Source organism: Bombina bombina, chromosome 5, assembly GCF_027579735.1.
Source record: "Bombina bombina isolate aBomBom1 chromosome 5, aBomBom1.pri, whole genome shotgun sequence".
Classification (NCBI taxonomy): Eukaryota; Metazoa; Chordata; class Amphibia; order Anura; family Bombinatoridae; genus Bombina; species Bombina bombina.
In genome coordinates, this window is record NC_069503.1 from 575,460,597 (window position 1) to 575,477,609 (window position 17,013).

The 17,013-nt window shown below is 40.4% G+C and overlaps 1 protein-coding gene across 1 annotated transcript in view; it reads right to left on the reverse strand.

Moving 5' to 3' along the window:
• The window catches only part of RECK (reversion inducing cysteine rich protein with kazal motifs), a 445,421-nt gene that overhangs the window by 8,495 nt on the left and 419,913 nt on the right, over positions 1 to 17,013 (reverse strand). Inside the window, exon 20 of the mRNA XM_053714521.1 lies at positions 3,927 to 4,082. Within this exon, the coding sequence (XP_053570496.1) occupies positions 3,927 to 4,082 (156 nt within the window). The remainder of the gene's footprint in view (positions 1 to 3,926; positions 4,083 to 17,013) is intronic.

The window sequence follows — 17,013 nt, forward strand, 5'->3', positions numbered from 1 at the left end:
AATGAACATGAAAAGAGCAATCCATATTTGTAAAATCTATATAACGCATAAAGTGCAGAGAAAAAAGTTCCATAGTTATTTATTTTACCCACTTTTTATGAAATTACTTTGAAAATTGTATTTTTTTCCACTACCCCCCAGATATGATAGAGTGTACAGGTAGCCCTCAGTTTACGCCGGGTTAGGTTCCATAAGGTATGGTTGCAAATTGAAACCCAGTTTATAATGTAAGTCAATGGGAAGTGAGGGAGTTAGGTTCCAGGCCACTCTTAAAATTGGCATAAGTAACACCTAATACATTATTTTGAAAGCTTTGAAATGAAGACTTTAAATGCTAAACAGCATTATAAACCTAATAAAATAATCACACAATACAGAATATATAATTAAACTAAGTTAAATGAACAAAAACATTTGCTAAACAGCATTATAAACCTAATAAAATAATCACGCAACACAGACTTTACTTGCATTTTTCTGCAAACAGTTATTTCTATGCATTTCAATCTGGACTGATTTATAGACAGGAAGATCTTGTTCCTTTGCAAGCTGCTCGATAGCTCAGGTCTGGCTAAACTGATTAATTTCAGCTTGCTTGGCTTGCATATCTTTGCTGCAACACAAGCGGACAGCTCCACCTACTGGCTATTTTAATCAATGCACTGCTTCTGAATGCTTTTCAATGGCAGTCACATGACTGAAAAAAAGGTTGTTATTCTGAAACGGTGCAAACTGAACCATTGTAAACCGAGGGCCACCTGTATTGGGCAGAATGCAGAACTCTTTGCTATTTATTGATTGCTTGATCAGTGCAGTAGCTTATATATATTGGTCCCTAACTGGCCATAGAAAAGGCAATAGCATTAACATACTTAAGCATTATATCCCTGGTTTGCTCTGAAACAGTAAAATAATGCAAACTTTGCAAACAAATTAAATTTTTTACATAACTTTATTTTTGTATGCAGACCTTTAGGGATACAGAACAACAGAGGGGCAGTGATAAACGTTAATAATTTCAGCATTCCAATTTACAAAACTACTTGAAAACGTAGGTGAGTATGCTTATCTTATTTCCTTTAACTATTATTATTATTATTATTATTATTTTTTTATAAAGCACCAACAGATTCCGCAGCACTGTCCATGGGTAACAAAGATAAAAGGACAGTACAATATGAGACACCAGACAAAATTTAACAAGCAAATACAGGGGGAATTGGGAACTTACAATCTAAATGGGTAGGGGGTTGAGAAACAGGAGGTGGGGACTGCAAAGGAGGGAATGATGTTAGTATGGAGTTAGATGAGGGCAACTATTAAGCAAGTGGAATTCATTAGTTACTGATTTTGTGATAGGCTTCCCTGAACAAGAAGGTCTTTAGGGAGCGTTTAAAGAAGGAAAGGTTGGGGGAAAGTCTGACAGTTCGAGGAAGTGCGTTCCAGAGGGTCGTTAGGGCTAGCTGTACATTAATTTGTAGTCACTAGGGGGCGTTTTCAAAGCCAATATACAAATACAAAAATAATAATAATAATTAAAAATAATCAATACGAGTTTGTGATCTTCTGATGTGCTAGTTTGTCACGACAGCTCTCTGTCCAGAGGTGATCAAGCTCTTGATACAAAGAAGATTTTTTAAATATATAAAAAAAATAGAGGCGCTGAATGGCTGAGTACAGTCTAACATAGAGATAAAAGTATGGCAGATTCGGTACTCACATAGCAAGAGCACCTGGAAGGCGATTGGATAGCTGGCTGGCACTTCACAGTAGTCCAGCTAACTGGTTAGCTAACTGGTTACCGTGTGTACAAATCCGCTCCAAATCATGATGGGAGAAATCAGTGTGATATTGGAGACCGCTTCAGGCTGTTCCTCTTCTGACTGGGTTAGACCCTCCTGGGTCTTGCTTGTATATGATTGAGGCTCACAGTGTAAAGGCTGATACTGAGCACTAAGCAATCATGAGCCATTACACTGTGAGCCTCAATCATGAGGTGGCTTAGCGCTCAGTTCAGCCATTACACTGTCAGCCTCAATCATGAGGTGGCTTAGCGCTCAGTATCAGCCATTACACTGTCAGCCTCAATCATGAGGTTGCTTAGTGCTTAGTATCAGCTTTTACACTGTGAGCCTCAATCATGAGGTGGCTTAATGCTCAGTTTCAGCCATTACACTGTCAGCCTCAATCATGAGGTGGCTTAATGCTCAGTTTCAGCCATTACACTGTCAGCCTCAATAATGAGGTGGCTTAATGCTCAGTTTCAGCCATTACACTGTCAGCCTCAATCATGAGGTGGCTTAGCGCTCAGTATCAGCCTTTACACTGTGAGCCTCAATCATGAGGTCGCTTAGTGCTCAGTATCAGCCTTTACACTGTGAGCCTCAATCATGAGGTCGCTTAGTGCTCAGTATCAGCCTTTACACTGTGAGCCTCAATCATGAGGTGGCTTAGCGCTCAGTATCAGACTTTACACTGTGAGCCTCAATCATGAGGTCGCTTAGTGCTCAGTATCAGACTTTACACTATGAGCCTCAATCTTGAGGTGGCTTAGCGCTCAGTATCAGCTTTTACACTGTGAGCCTCAATCATGAGGTGGCTTAGCGCTCAGTATCAGCTTTTACACTGTGAGCCTCAATCATGAGGTGGCTTAGCGCTCAGTATCAGCTTTTACACTGTGAGCCTCAATCATGAGGTGGCTTAGCGCTCAGTATCAGCCTCTGCTCTGTGAGCCTCAATCATGAGGTCGCTTAGCGCTCAGTATCAACCTTTACACTGTGAGCCTCATTTATGAGGTCGCTTAGCGCTCAGTATCAGCGTTTACACTGTCAGCCTTAATCATGAGGTTGCTTAGCGCTCAGTATCAGCCTCTACTCTTTGAGCCTCAATCATGAGGTCGCTTAGCGCTCAGTATCAACCTTTACACTGTGAGCCTCATTTATGAGGTCGCTTAGCGCTCAGTATCAGCATTTACACTGTCAGCCTTAATCATGACGTGGCTTAGCGCTCAGTATCAGCCTTTACACTGTGAGCCTTAATCATGAAGGTTGCTTAGCGCTCAGTATCAGCCTTTACACTGTGAGCCTGAATCATGAGGTTACTTAGTGCTTAGTATCAGCCTTTACACTGTGAGCCTCAATCATGAAGTGGCTTAGCGCTCAGTATCAGCCTTTACACTAAGAGCCTCAATCATGAGGTGGCTCAGCGCTCAGTATCAGCCTTTACACTGTGAGCCTCAATCATGAGGTGGCTTAGCGCTCAGTATCAGCCTTTACACTGTGAGCCTCAATTATAGACAAGCAACTCCAGGAGGGTTTGACCCAGTCAGAAGGGGAACAGCCTGAATGGGGTCTCCAATATCACTTTGAATTCTCCCATCATTATTTGGAGCAAATTTGTACACACGGTAACCAGTTAGCTGGACTATTTTGAAGAGACAGCCATCTATCCAAGAGCCTTCCAGGTGCTCTTGCTATCTTTATGTTAGACTGTACTAGGCCATTCAGCGCCTATGTGTTTTTTTTCTAAGCAACTGCTGTCTAGGGCTGATTTTTCTGAAAGAGCAATTGAAATAAAAAATGTAACCAGTTCATTTGTGTACACCTATCACTATTGTATTGTAAAGCAGAAAATAAATAGATCTTAACCCCTTCGTGCCGGTACTATTAGTACACTATTAGTAAAAAAAATCTAATCAATTGACGATTGCATGATTTCAAGGCCGGGATAGGATTATGGGGGACTGCCTAGTCCTAGGCACGCCCCTAGGGCCGATTCTTAGCTACACCAAAGGAGGAAGCTGCAGGACACCGTTTAAAGTAGCATGTTCCATGCCGTCCTAACGGCGTTAAAGCAAGATGGCAAGGAATGTCCTAATTGGCGTGAAGGGGTTAAATTCTTTTGTTTGCTTATTTATTTAGTCTTACTTGTATTGGTTTTGGATGATTGTCAACAGGCACAACAAGGACAATGATCTCCGATTCCATGCTTAAATACCCAAATACGTCACACTGGGGTACAGAGATGTGCTGCCTTATTTTATGTAGGATGTCCAAGACCGTAATTGGCCCTTTCTTTGTTGCCTGGAGAGAAAATATAGTACACATTTGGTGAAATTGATTAAAGGGACATAAAACAGGTTGGGATCTGTGCATATCCTAAAATGGCTAATTAATTAAACATAGTTTGCATAAAAAATGTTTAAAAATTGCTGGCAAGTATTTTAAAATAATTTTCAAAAATAAGCTAAATTAATTACATAGCTAAGCTGCATGGAGAAGCCAACTCCACCACCCCCCTCTTATCAGTGTTTAGACACAGGCATTTTATTTTAACTGCGTTCACAGCTTCTAGGTATGCTCCAGAAGATAATCCCTGTTCACTTTTGCATTCTACCAAAATAACAATAGATATAGACACAGCCATAAAAGGAAATGTGTGGGGGGAGTAAGAGCTTTACAATTCAGAAACTACGAGTCTTGTATGTATAGCTGTACCGCACACTTTTTTTTTCAATGGGACTTCCATAGCACCGGTATTACGAGTTTGCCTGTCCGGCCAAAAAGTGAGCGGTACAGCTTATAACTACAAGATCTGTACCGCCACCTGAAAGTCAGTAGTTATGGGTTTAACGTTACAAAGCTGTAGCATAAAACTCATAACTAAAGTGTTACAAAGTACACTAACACCCATAAACTACCTATTAACCCCTAAACTGAGGCCCTCCCACATGGCAAACACTAATATAAAATGATTAACCCCTAATCTGCCTCTACGGACATCACCGCCACTATAATAAACATATTAACCCCTAAACCGCCGCACTCCCGCATCATAAACACTAGATAAATACTTAAATATTATAAACTCCTAATCTGCTGCCCCCAATGTCGTTGCCACCTACATACATTTATTAACCCCCTAATCTGCTGTCCCTAAAATCGCCACAACCTACATTACTGTTATTAACCCCTAATCTGCTGCCCCCAAAATCGCCGCCAGCTACTAACTATATTTATTAACCCCTAATCTGCTGCCCCCAATGTCCCCGCCACTATACTAAACCTAACCCTAAGTCTAACCCTAACCCTAACATCCACTAACTTTAACATAATTAAAATAATTCCAAATAAAAATTACAATTAATACCTAAAGTATTCCTATTTAAAACTAAATAAATACTTACCTGTAAAATAAAACCTAAGATAGCTACAATATAACTAATAGTTACATTGTAGCTATCTTAGGTTTTATTTTTATTTCACAGGTTTGTATTTATTTTAACTAGGTAGATTAGTTATTAAATAGTAATCAACTATTTACTAACTACCTAGTTAAAATAAATACAAACTTACCTGTGAAATAAATCCTAACCTGTTTTACAGTAAAACCTAACATTACACTAAAATTAAATAAATTAAATTGAAAAAATACATTATCTAAATTACAAAAATAATAAACACTAAATTACACAAACGAAAAAAATAAATTATCAAAAATAAAAACGAATTACTCCTAATCTAACACAGACCAGCAGCTAAACACTCAGGTGAGGTTCTATTGTGTCATTAACAATAGGTCACAGACCAGCAGGTAAACACCCAAGTGAGGTCATACTGTGTCATTAACAATAGGATACAGACCAGCAGGTAAATACTCAGAAAAATCCCCCCCCCCCCAAAATAATAAAACCCCTAGCCTACACTAAACTGCCAATAGCCCTTAAAAGGGCCTTTTGTTGGGCATTGCCCTAAAGAAATCTGCTCTTTTACCTGTAAAAAAAAATACAAACAACCCCACAACAGTAAAACCCACCACCCACACAACCAACCCCCCCCCCCAAATAAAAACCTACCTAAAAAACCTAAGCTCCCTATTGCCCTGAAAAGGGCATTTGGATGGGCATAGCCCTTAAAAGGGCATTTAGCTCTTTTACGGTGCCCAAAGTCCCTAATCTAAAAATAAAACCCACCCAATAAACCCTTAAAAAAAAACTAACACTAACCCCAGAAGATCCACTTACAGTTTTGGAAGACCGGACATCCATCCTCATCCAGCCAGGAGAAGTCTTCATCCAAGCGGCAAGAAGTCCTCAACGAAGCCGGGAGGAGTCTTCATCAAAGCGGCAAGAAGTCTCCTCCAAGCAGAGCGGATCCATCTTCAAGACATCCGGCGCGGAGCATCCTCTTCATACAGTCCCAGCCGTACACTGAAGGTTCCCTTTAAGGGACGTCATCCAAGATGGCGTCCCTTGAATTCCGATTGGCTGATAGAATTCTATCAGCCAATTGGAATTAAAGGGTAAACAGCGAATAAAATGCAAGATCAATCCCATTGGCTGATTGGGTCAGCCAATAGGATTGAAGCTCAATCCTATTGGCTGATTGCATAGGATTTTTTACCCTTTAATTCCGATTGGCTGATAGAATTCTATCAGCCAATCGGAATTCAAGGGACGCCATCTTGGATGACGTTCCTTAAAGGGAACCTTCAGTGTATGGCTGGGACCATATGAAGAGGATGCTCCGCACCGGATGTCTTGAAGATGGAGCCGCTCTGCGTCGGAAGGATGAAGATAGAAGATGCTGTCTGGATGAAGACTTCTGCCCGTCTGGAGGACGACTTCTTGCCGCTTGGATGAAGACTTCTCCCGGCTTGATGAGGATGGATGTTCAGTCTTCCAAAACTGTAAGTGGATCTTTGGGGGTTAGTGTTAGGTTATTTTAAGGGTTTATTGGGTGGGTTTTATTTTTAGATTAGGGACTTTGGGCACAGTAAAAGAGCTAAATGCCCTTTTAAGGGCAATGCCCATCCAAATGCCCTGTTCAGGGCAATGGGGAGCTTAGGTTTTTTAGGTAGGTTTTTATTTGGGGGGGTTGGTTGTGTGAGTGGTGGGTTTAACTGTTGGGGGGTTGTTTGTATTTTTTTTTTACAGGTAAAAGAGCTGATTTCTTTGGGGCAATGCCCCGCAAAAGGCCCTTTTAAGGGCTATTGGCAGTTTAGTGTAGGCTAGGGGTTTTATTATTTTGGGGGGGCTTTTTTATTTTGATGGGGCTATTAGATTAGGAGTAATTCGTTTTTATTTTTGATAATTTCTTCTTTTATTTTGTGTAATTTAGTGTTTATTATTTTTTGTAATTTAGATAAATGTATTATTTTATTTTATTTATTTAATTTTAGTGTAATGTTAGGTGTTAGTGTAACTCAGGTTAGATTTTATTTTACAGGTAAATTTGTATTTATTTTAACTAGGTAGTTAGTAAATAGTTAATAACTATTTACTAACTAGTCTACCTAGTTAAAATAAATACAAACTTAACTGTGAAATAAAAACAGAATTTATGTTTACCTGATAAATTTCTTTCTCCTACGGTGTATCCGGTCCACGGCTTCATCCTTACTTGTGGGATATTCTCATTCCCTACAGGAAGTGGCAAAGAGAGCACACAGCAGAGCTGTCCATATAGCTCCCCCTCTGGCTCCGCCCCCCAGTCATTCAACCGACGGTTAGGAGAAAAAGGAGAACCATAGGGTGCAGTGGTGACTGTAGTGTACAAAAATAAAAATTTAAACCTGACCAAATGCCAGGGCGGGCCGTGGACCGGATACACCGTAGGAGAAAGAAATTTATCAGGTAAACATAAATTCTGTTTTCTCCTACATTGGTGTATCCGGTCCACGGCTTCATCCTTACTTGTGGGAACCAATACCAAAGCTTTAGGACACGGATGAAGGGAGGGAACAAGTCAGGTAACCTAAACGGAAGGCACCACTGCTTGCAAAACCTTTCTCCCAAAAATAGCCTCCGAAGAAGCAAAAGTATCGAATTTGTAAAATTTGGCAAATGTATGCAGTGAAGACCAAGTCGCTGCCTTACAAATCTGTTCAATAGAAGCTTCATTCTTGAAAGCCCATGTGGAAGCCACAGCTCTAGTGGAATGAGCTGTAATTCGTTCAGGAGGCTGCTGTCCAGCAGTCTCATATGCCAATCGGATGATGCTTTTCAGCCAGAAGGAAAGAGAGGTAGCAGTCGCTTTCTGACCTCTCCTCTTACCAGAATAGACAACAAACAAGGACGATGTTTGTCTGAAATCTTAGTTGCTTTTAAATAGAATTTTAAAGCATGAACCACATCAAGATTGTGTAACAGCCGTTCCTTCTTAGAAACTGGGTTAGGACACAGAGAAGGAACAACTATTTCCTGGTTAATATTCTTATTGGAAACCACTTTTGGAAGGAAACCAGGTTTGGTACGCAAAACAACCTTATCTGTATGGAACACCAGATAGGGTGAATTACACTGCAAAGCAGACAACTCAGAAACTCTTCGAACAGAAGATATAGCTACCAAAAACAAAACTTTCCAAGATAATAAATTAATATCTATGGAATGTAAAGGTTCAAACGGAACCCCTTGAAGAACTGAAAGAACTAAATTGAGACTCCATGGAGGAGCCAGAGGTCTATAGACAGGCTTGATTCTGACTAAAGCCTGTGCAAACGCTTGAACGTCTGTTACTTCTGCCAGACGCTTGTGTAACAGGATAGACAGAGCAGATATCTGTCCTTTTAAGGAACTAGCTTAGCTGACAAACCTTTCTCCAATCCTTCTTGGAGAAAAGACAATATCCTTGGAATCCTAATCTTATTCCATGAGTAACCCTTGGATTCGCACCAACAAAGCTATTTCCGCCATATCTTATGGTAAATTTTCCTGGTGACAGGCTTTCTAACCTGGATCAGGGTATCTATACTGAATCCGAAAACCCTGTTCGAATGGACCTTGAATTAGAAGGTCCTATCCTCAAAGATAGCTTCCATGGCGGAACCGATGACATATTCACCATGTCTGTATACCAAGTCCTGCTTGTCACGCAGGAGCTATCAGAATTACCGAAGCCTTCTCCTGTTCGATTACTAGCCGGGGGAGAAGGGGAAAAGGTGGAAAGACATAAGCTAGATTGAACGACCAAGGCGCTACTAAGGCATCTACCAATGTCGCCTTGGGATCCCTGGATCTGGACCCGTAACGTGGAACTTTGGAGTTCTGACGTGACGCCATCAGATCCAGATCTGGAATGCCCCCTAGTTGAGCTAACTGGGCAAAAACCTCCGGGTGGAGTTCCCACTCCCCCGGATGGAAAGTCTGACGACTCAGATAATTCGCTTCCCAGTTGTCCACTCCTGGGATGTGAATTGCTGATAGATGGCAGGAATGATCCTCTGCCCATTTGATGAATTTGGATACCTCCCTCATCGCCAGGGAACTCTTTGTTCCCCCCTGATGATTGATGTAAGCTACAGTCGTCATGTTGTCTGACTGAAATCTGATGAATTTGGTCTCCGCTAGTTGAGGCCATGCCTGGAGCGCATTGAATATCGCTCTCAATTCCAAAATATTTATCGGGAGATGAGATTCTTCCCGAGACCATAGACCCTGAGCCTTCAGGGACTCCCAGACCACGCCCCAGCCTAGGAGGCTGGCGTCGGTCGTGACAATGATCCACTCCGGTCTGCGGAAACTCATTCCCTGAGACAGGTGATCCAGAGACAACCACCAGAGGAGTGAGTCTCTGGTTTTCTGGTCCATTTGAATCTGGGGAGACAAATCTGCATAATCCCCATTCCACTGTTTGAGCATGCACAGTTGCAATGGTCTTAAATGATTTCGAGCAAATGGAACCATGTCCATTGCTGCGACCATGAGTCCTATTACCTCCATGCATTGAGCTATGGAGGGTTGAGGAATGGATTGAAGAACTCGACAAGTGTTCAGAAGTTTTAACTTCCTGACCTCTGTCAGAAAGATCTTCATTTCTACTGAGTCTATTATTGTTCCCAGGAAGGGAACCCTTGTGAACGGGGACAGAGAACTTTTTTCTATGTTCACCTTCCACCCGTGAGACCTTAGAAAGGCTAGGACAATGTCTGAATGAGTCTTCACTTTGTGAAAGGACGACGCTTGTATTAACATGTCATCTAGGTAAGGTGCTACTGCAATGCCCTTGGCCTTAGCAATGCTAGAAGGGACCCTAGCACCCTTGTGAAAATTCTGGGAGCAGTGGCCAATCCGAAAGGAAGAGCCACGAACTGATAATGCTTGTCCAGAGAGGCGAACCTCAGGAACTGAAGGTGATCTTTGTGGATCGGAACATGCAGATACGCATCCTTTAAGTCCACGGTAGTCATATATTGACCCTCCTGGAACATTCTTAAAATTGTCCGAATGGTTCCATTTTGAATTTTTTCTAAAAAATTTTAAGTCCTGAATTGGCCTGAAAGTTCCTTCTTTTTTTGGGAACTACAAACAGGTTTGAGTAAAAACCCAGTCCTCGCTCTGCTGTCGGAACTGGGTGTATCACTCCCATTTTTAAAAGGTCTTGTACGCAAAGTAAGAATGCCTGTCTCCTTATCTGTCTAAAGATAAGTGAGCCATGTGGAACCTTCCCCTTGGGGAAAGGTCTTTTAACTCTAGAAGGTACCCCTGAGAGACAATTTCTAGTGCCAAGGGGTCCGGAACATCTCTTGCCCAAGCCTGAGCAAAGAGAGAAAGTCTGCCCCCTACTAGATCCGGTCCAGGATCTAGGGGGCTACCCTTTCTTGCTGTCTTGGCAGCAGCAGCAGGCTTCTTGGCCTGTTTACCCTTGTTCCAGCCCTGCAAAGGTTTCCATGTTGGCTTGGGCTGGTAAGCTTTACCCTCTTGCTTAGTAGCTGTAGAGGTTGAAGCAGGTCCGTTCCTGAAGTTGCGAAAGGAACGAAAATTGGCCTTGTTTTTTAGCCTTGAAGGCTCTACCTTGTGGAAGGGCATGGCCCTTTCCCAGTGATATCTGAAATAATCTCTTTCAACTCTGGCCCGAATAGGGTCTTACCCTTGAAAGGAATATTAAGCAATTTTGTTTTGGACGACACATAAGCCGACCATGATTTTAGCCAAAGCGCTCTGCGCGCCACGATGGCAAAACCAGAATTTTTCGCCGCTAGTTTAGCTACTTGCAAAGCGGCATCTGTGATGAAAGAATTAGCCAGCTTTAGGGCGTGAATTCTATCCATGACTTCGACATAAGCAGTCTCCTTCTGGAGCGAGTTTTCCAGTTCCTCAAACTAAAAGCCGCTGCAGTAGTTACAGGAATAATGCAGGAAATTGGTCGAAGAAGGAAACCTTGTAGAACAAATATTAAACCTTCTAATTTTTTGAAAGCGCAACTGTCTTCTAATGGTATAGTCGTGCGCTTAGTTAGCGTTGAAACTGCCCCCTCTACCTTGGGGACCGTCTGCCACGCGCCCCTTCTAGGGTCAACAATTGGGAACATTTTCTAAAATATAGGAGGGGGAACAAAAGGTACACCTGGCTTCTCCCACTCCTTAGACACGATATCCGCCATCTTAGGTATCTGAAACGCATCAGTGTGTACTGGGACCTCTAGGAACTTGTCCATTTTACACAATTTTTCTGGGATCCCCAAAGGATCACAATCATCAAGTGCAGCTAGAACCTCCTTAAGTAGGGCGCGGAGGTGTTCTAGCTTAAATTTAAATGTTATAGTATCAGGCTCTGCCTGCTGAGAAACTTTTCCTGTCAGAAATTTCTCCCTCAGACAGGCCCTCCCTCACCGCCAAGTCAGATTGATGTGAGGGCACTACAGATAAATTATCCTCTGCGTCTGCTTGCTCATTGTCTGTGTTTAAAACTGAGCAATCACGCTTCCTAGGAAAAGCTGGCAGTTTGGATAAAAAATGCTAATTGTTGCATAGTAATCGCAATTGGTGTGCTAGATATACTGGGCATCGCCTGCGCGGGCATAGCTGGTGTTGACACAGAAGGAGACGAAAGCAAGCTATCTTCACTACCTTCAGCTAAAGAATCATCTTGGGCTATATTTTTAAGTGTGATTGTACTGTCCTTAAGCTGTTTGGACGCTATGGCACACTTCACACATAAATTTAATGGGGGAACCACCTTGACCTTTGGACATACAGAACATAGGCTATCTGAAGATTCAGACATGTTTGACAGACTTAAACAGAACTACAATGCAATAAAAATTATTTTTGACAAAAACGTTACTGTCTCTTTAAATAATAAAAGTGCACACATTATTATTGAAACATCAAAAAACCATGAAAGAAACATCCGATTTTAATGAAACCACAGAGCCTTAATGCTTTGAAAAGATTGCACACAAATTTTCAGACTAATTAACCCCTTAATGCCCAAACCGGAGCTAATAACAGTTATTAACCAGTTAACACACTACAGTACTAGCCACAGCTTCTCCTGTAGCCATTTACCTTCCTTAGGGATTATTTTAGTAGGAAATAAGCCTCTCTGGAGTCTTTTGTGATGCCCCACATGAAGCTGCATGGATTGCCAAGGCAAAAACAACTGCACAATTTAGGCCTGAAAATGAGGCCTCCTCCCTCTTCATTCCAGAGTGGAGGGGCCTTTCTGACTAAATTTAGGTGTCCAAATAAGTGCCAGGCCGAAATTAAACCCCAAAAGTGTTTTAAAATCTGAACAAACACCTTATTTATAGAGAAAAACATGCTAAAAGCAATCGATTTTAAAGCCCACAATAGTGTCAACCAGCATAGAGCCCTAAATATAAGCCATCATTTTATACAGAGTCTAAGAAAAAATGGCTTACCTATCCCAGAGGGAATTTCTGACAGTCTTCTAGCATTACATGGTCTTGTTAGAAATATGACTGATCATACCTGATGCAGTTAAGCCTGCAAACTGTTCCCCCCAACTGATGTTCTCTGGTTTCAACAGTCCTGCGTGGGAACAGCAATGGATTTTAGTTACTGGTGCTAAAATCATACTCCTCTTTTAACAGAAATCTTCTTCACTTTCTGTTGTAGAATAAATAGTACAAACCGGCACTATTTTAAAATAACAAACTCTTGATAGAAGAAATAAAAATCTACAACTAACACCACATACTCTTTACCACCCCCGTGGAGATGCTACTTGTTCAGAGCGGCAAAGAGAATGACTGGGGGGCGGAGCCAGAGGGGGAGCTATATGGACAGCTCTGCTGTGTGCTCTCTTTGCCACTTCCTGTAGGGAATGAGAATATCCCACAAGTAAGGATGAAGCCGTGGACCGGATACACCAATGTAGGAGAAAATAAAACCTAAGATAGCTACAATGTAACTATTAGTAATATTGTAGCTAGCTTAGGTTTTATTTTACAGGTATTTAGTCTTAAATAGGTATTATTTAGGTAATAATAGTAATTTTTATTTAGATTTATTTTAACTATATTAAAGTTAGGGGTGTTAGGGTTAGACTTAGGGTTAGGTTTAGGGGTTAATATATTTATTTTTTGTTAGTGATGTGGGAGGCCAGAGGTTTAGGGGTTAATAACTTTAGTATAGTGGTGGCGGCAACATTGGGGGTGGCAGATTATGGGTTAATAAGTGTATGTAGGGGGCGGCGACATTGTGGGAGGCAGATTAGGGGTTAATTAGTGTAGGTAGGTGGCGGCGACATTGGGGGCAGCAGATTAGGGGTTAATAAGTGTAGGTAGGTGGCGGCGACATTGCGGGCGGCAGATTAGGGGTTAATAAGTGTAGGTAGGTGGATGCAACATTGGGGGCGGCAGATTAGGGGTTAATAACTGTAATGTAGGTGGCGGCAATGTTAGGGGCAGCAGATTAGGGGTGTTTAGACTCAGGGTTTATGTTAGGGTGTTAGGTTTAAACATACATTTTCTTTCCCCATAGACATCAATGGGGCTGCGTTACGGAGCTTTACGCTCCGTTATTGCAGGTGTTAGGCTTTTTTTTAGCCGGCTCTCCCCATTGATGTCTATGGGGAAATCTTGCACAAGCACGTCAAAGCAGCTCAAAGCAGCGCTGGTATTTGTGTGCGTTATGGAGCTCAACGCTGCCATATTGCCCACAAACGCTGTTTTTTTGCAAACCTGTAATAGCAGCGCTATTAAAGGTGAGCGGTGGAAATAACTTGCAAGTTAGTAGCGAGCCAGCCATAACGCAAAACTAGTAATCTGGCCGTTTATTTCTTCCAGTAAATTATTTATTGGGGACTGTTAATGGAAGCCAACTGTCCAACCAGTTTTTTTATATATAATAAGTCCGCAGAAGCTGTTGGTAAACGTTAGTAAAGTTTGACCTCTTCAGCTTTAAGCTATTCTTATGAAGCTTATTAAAAAATTAAACCAACTAAGCAGCAATGCACTACTGGTTTCTAACTGAACACATAGGTGAGCCAATGACAATAAGAATATATATGGAGCTACCAATCAGCAGCGAGAACCTAGGTTCTTTGCTGCTCCTGAGCTTACCTAGATAAATCATTCAGCAAAGGATAACAAGAGAAGGAAGCAAATTAAATAATAGAAGTAAATTGGAAAGTTGATTAAAATTGTATAGTTTATCTGAATCATGAAAGAAAAATTTTGGGTTTCATGTCACTTTAAATTAAAAGAATGTGGCGTCCATTACTTTATAGAAAACCAGTGAAACTTAGAAAACCAACCATTTTCAGAGTTAAAGGGAGAATAAACAATATGAGATTTTTATAAATGTTTAGTTATGCAAAATGAAAGAACTTTGCTATATATTTTCATTATTTATTTTGCACTTTTCATGTAATTAAGCTCTGAAAATTTAGCAATTTCTAATACTCGGAACATTAAATGTACCCTGCAGACTTCCCAAGGCTAACCATGCTACATATATATATTCCTAATTGGGTTTATCAGATAACAACTGCAAAACAATTCACTATATACTAACTGTATGACATTGGCTAGCCTTGATCTCTGTGAACTAAAGCCCAGATTGGCTATTGAAAAATAACTGGAGAAAAAAAGAATTTAAATTTGTTTTAAAAACGTTGATGTTATTCTATAGCAACATAACAGAAATGTCTTGTAATTGCAAGGTTTTTATTGTCTCTTTAAATTACAGGAAAAGGGGACAAAATAAATAATGAAATTACATTGCAAAGTTTTTTAACTACACATACTTTTATACTATAATCTCATTATGTTTAAAGGGATACAGAACCCAGATTTTTTCTTTCATGCATCAGATAGAGCATGCAATTTTAAGCAACTTTCGTTTTTACTCCTATTATCAATTTTTCTTTGTTCTCTTGGTATCTTTATTTTAAAAAGCTTACGAGCCAGCCCATTTTCGGTTCAGCACCCTGGATAGCGCTTGCTGATTGGTGGGTACATTTAGCCACCAATCAGCAAGCTGTACCCAGATGATGAACCAAAGATGGGCCGGCTCGTAAGCTTACATTCCTGCTTCAGAGGCTAGTTGTTTCAGGCTCATCTGAAACTAAGGTTAAAGTGAATGTAAATTTTGATGCTAAAGTGCCCGTTTTTTAAGAATTTGATTAAAAACAGGGGCACTTTAATTCATCAAAATTTACATTTCACTCGTGAAAAAATACTTACCTTTTAAACTTGACAGCCACTCCAGCTTCCCCCGGTCGTCGCAAGCCATTTCTGACGTCAGAAATGATGGATCGCTCATCCTCCAATCATGGCTTCCCCCCTCGGGGTAATCAGTGTCTGATTCAACGCCATGATTGGAGGAAGCCGAATTCCCATTTTAGGTTCAGCACCATGGATAGCACTTGCTTATTGGTGGCTGACATTTAGCCACCAATAAGCAAGCATAACCCAGGTTCTCAACCAAAAATGGGCAGGCTCCTATGCATCACATTCCTGATTTTTAAATAAAGATAGCAAGAGAACAAAGAAAAATTTATAATAGGAGTAAATTAGAAAATTGCTTAAAATTGCCTGCTCTATCTGAATCATGAAAGAAAACATTTGGGTTTAGTGTCACCTAAAAGGCGGCGGATTGAAATAATCCCAATCCAATTGGGATGATTGACAGTCCCTGCTAGCAGCCAATTGTCCACTAGTGAGCAGGGGGCAGCATTGCAAAAGCATTTATAGTGAAATGCTTGTGCAATGAAAATCGTGCACAGCGTATGCTCTATGCATTTAGCAATGTCGAGCGGACATGATTCACTATAGTGAATCATGTCTGCTCGACACTTTATAAATCGAGCCCTTAGTGTGATCTGGAAAAATTAGCCCAAATAGCATGTTTCTATCATAGTGTGACTTTATGACTTTAGAATACCTCCATAATAAAAAAAATAAAAAATAAAACTAAAGATAGTGCCGGAGTTTGTAAAAAAAAAAACAATAAAATATTTGAGCACCCCATACCTTAAAGGGATATGAAACCCAAAAGTTTTTAACTTTCTTATTTACTTCTATTATCATTTTTTTCTTTGCTCTATTTTTATCTTTTGTTAAAAAGCAGAGACGTAAGCTCCCTTTTCTGGATCACTATATGGCAGCAGTTTTGCAGGAATGCTATCCATTTGGAAGAGCACTAGTTCTTGTCATGTAGTGCTACAGATGCCTACCTAGGTATCTCTTCAACACAGAATGTAATAGGAATGAAGCAAATTTAAATGAATAGGAAAGTCAGAATTAAACTTGCATGACTCACATAGAGCATGTAATTTTAAGACACTTAAATTCACTTCTATTTTCAAATGTGCTTCATTCTCTTAGTATCCCTTGTTAAAAAATGAATACGCACATATCATACACTAGTGGGAGCTGCTGCTAATTGGTGCCTGCACACATTTGTCTCTTGTGATTGGCTAAATAGATATTCTCAGCTTCCTGTTAGTAGTGCAATGCTGTCCCTTCATCAATGGATAACAAAAGAATGAAGAAAATTTGATAATAGAATTAAATTGGAAAGTTGTTTAAAATTGTATGTTCTATCTGAATCATAAAAGAAAATGTTGTGCTTTACTATCCCTTTAAAATAAGTAAATTGGAAACTTTTTTAGAATTGTATGCTCTGTCTGAATCACAAATTATTATTTTTTGGGGTTTTCATATCCCTTTAAGCTGAAGAACCATGCAATAAAACAAAATAAAAATATAGCAAATAAAGCAATAGATTTATCAACATAAATCATTTTGGATACATATTGTT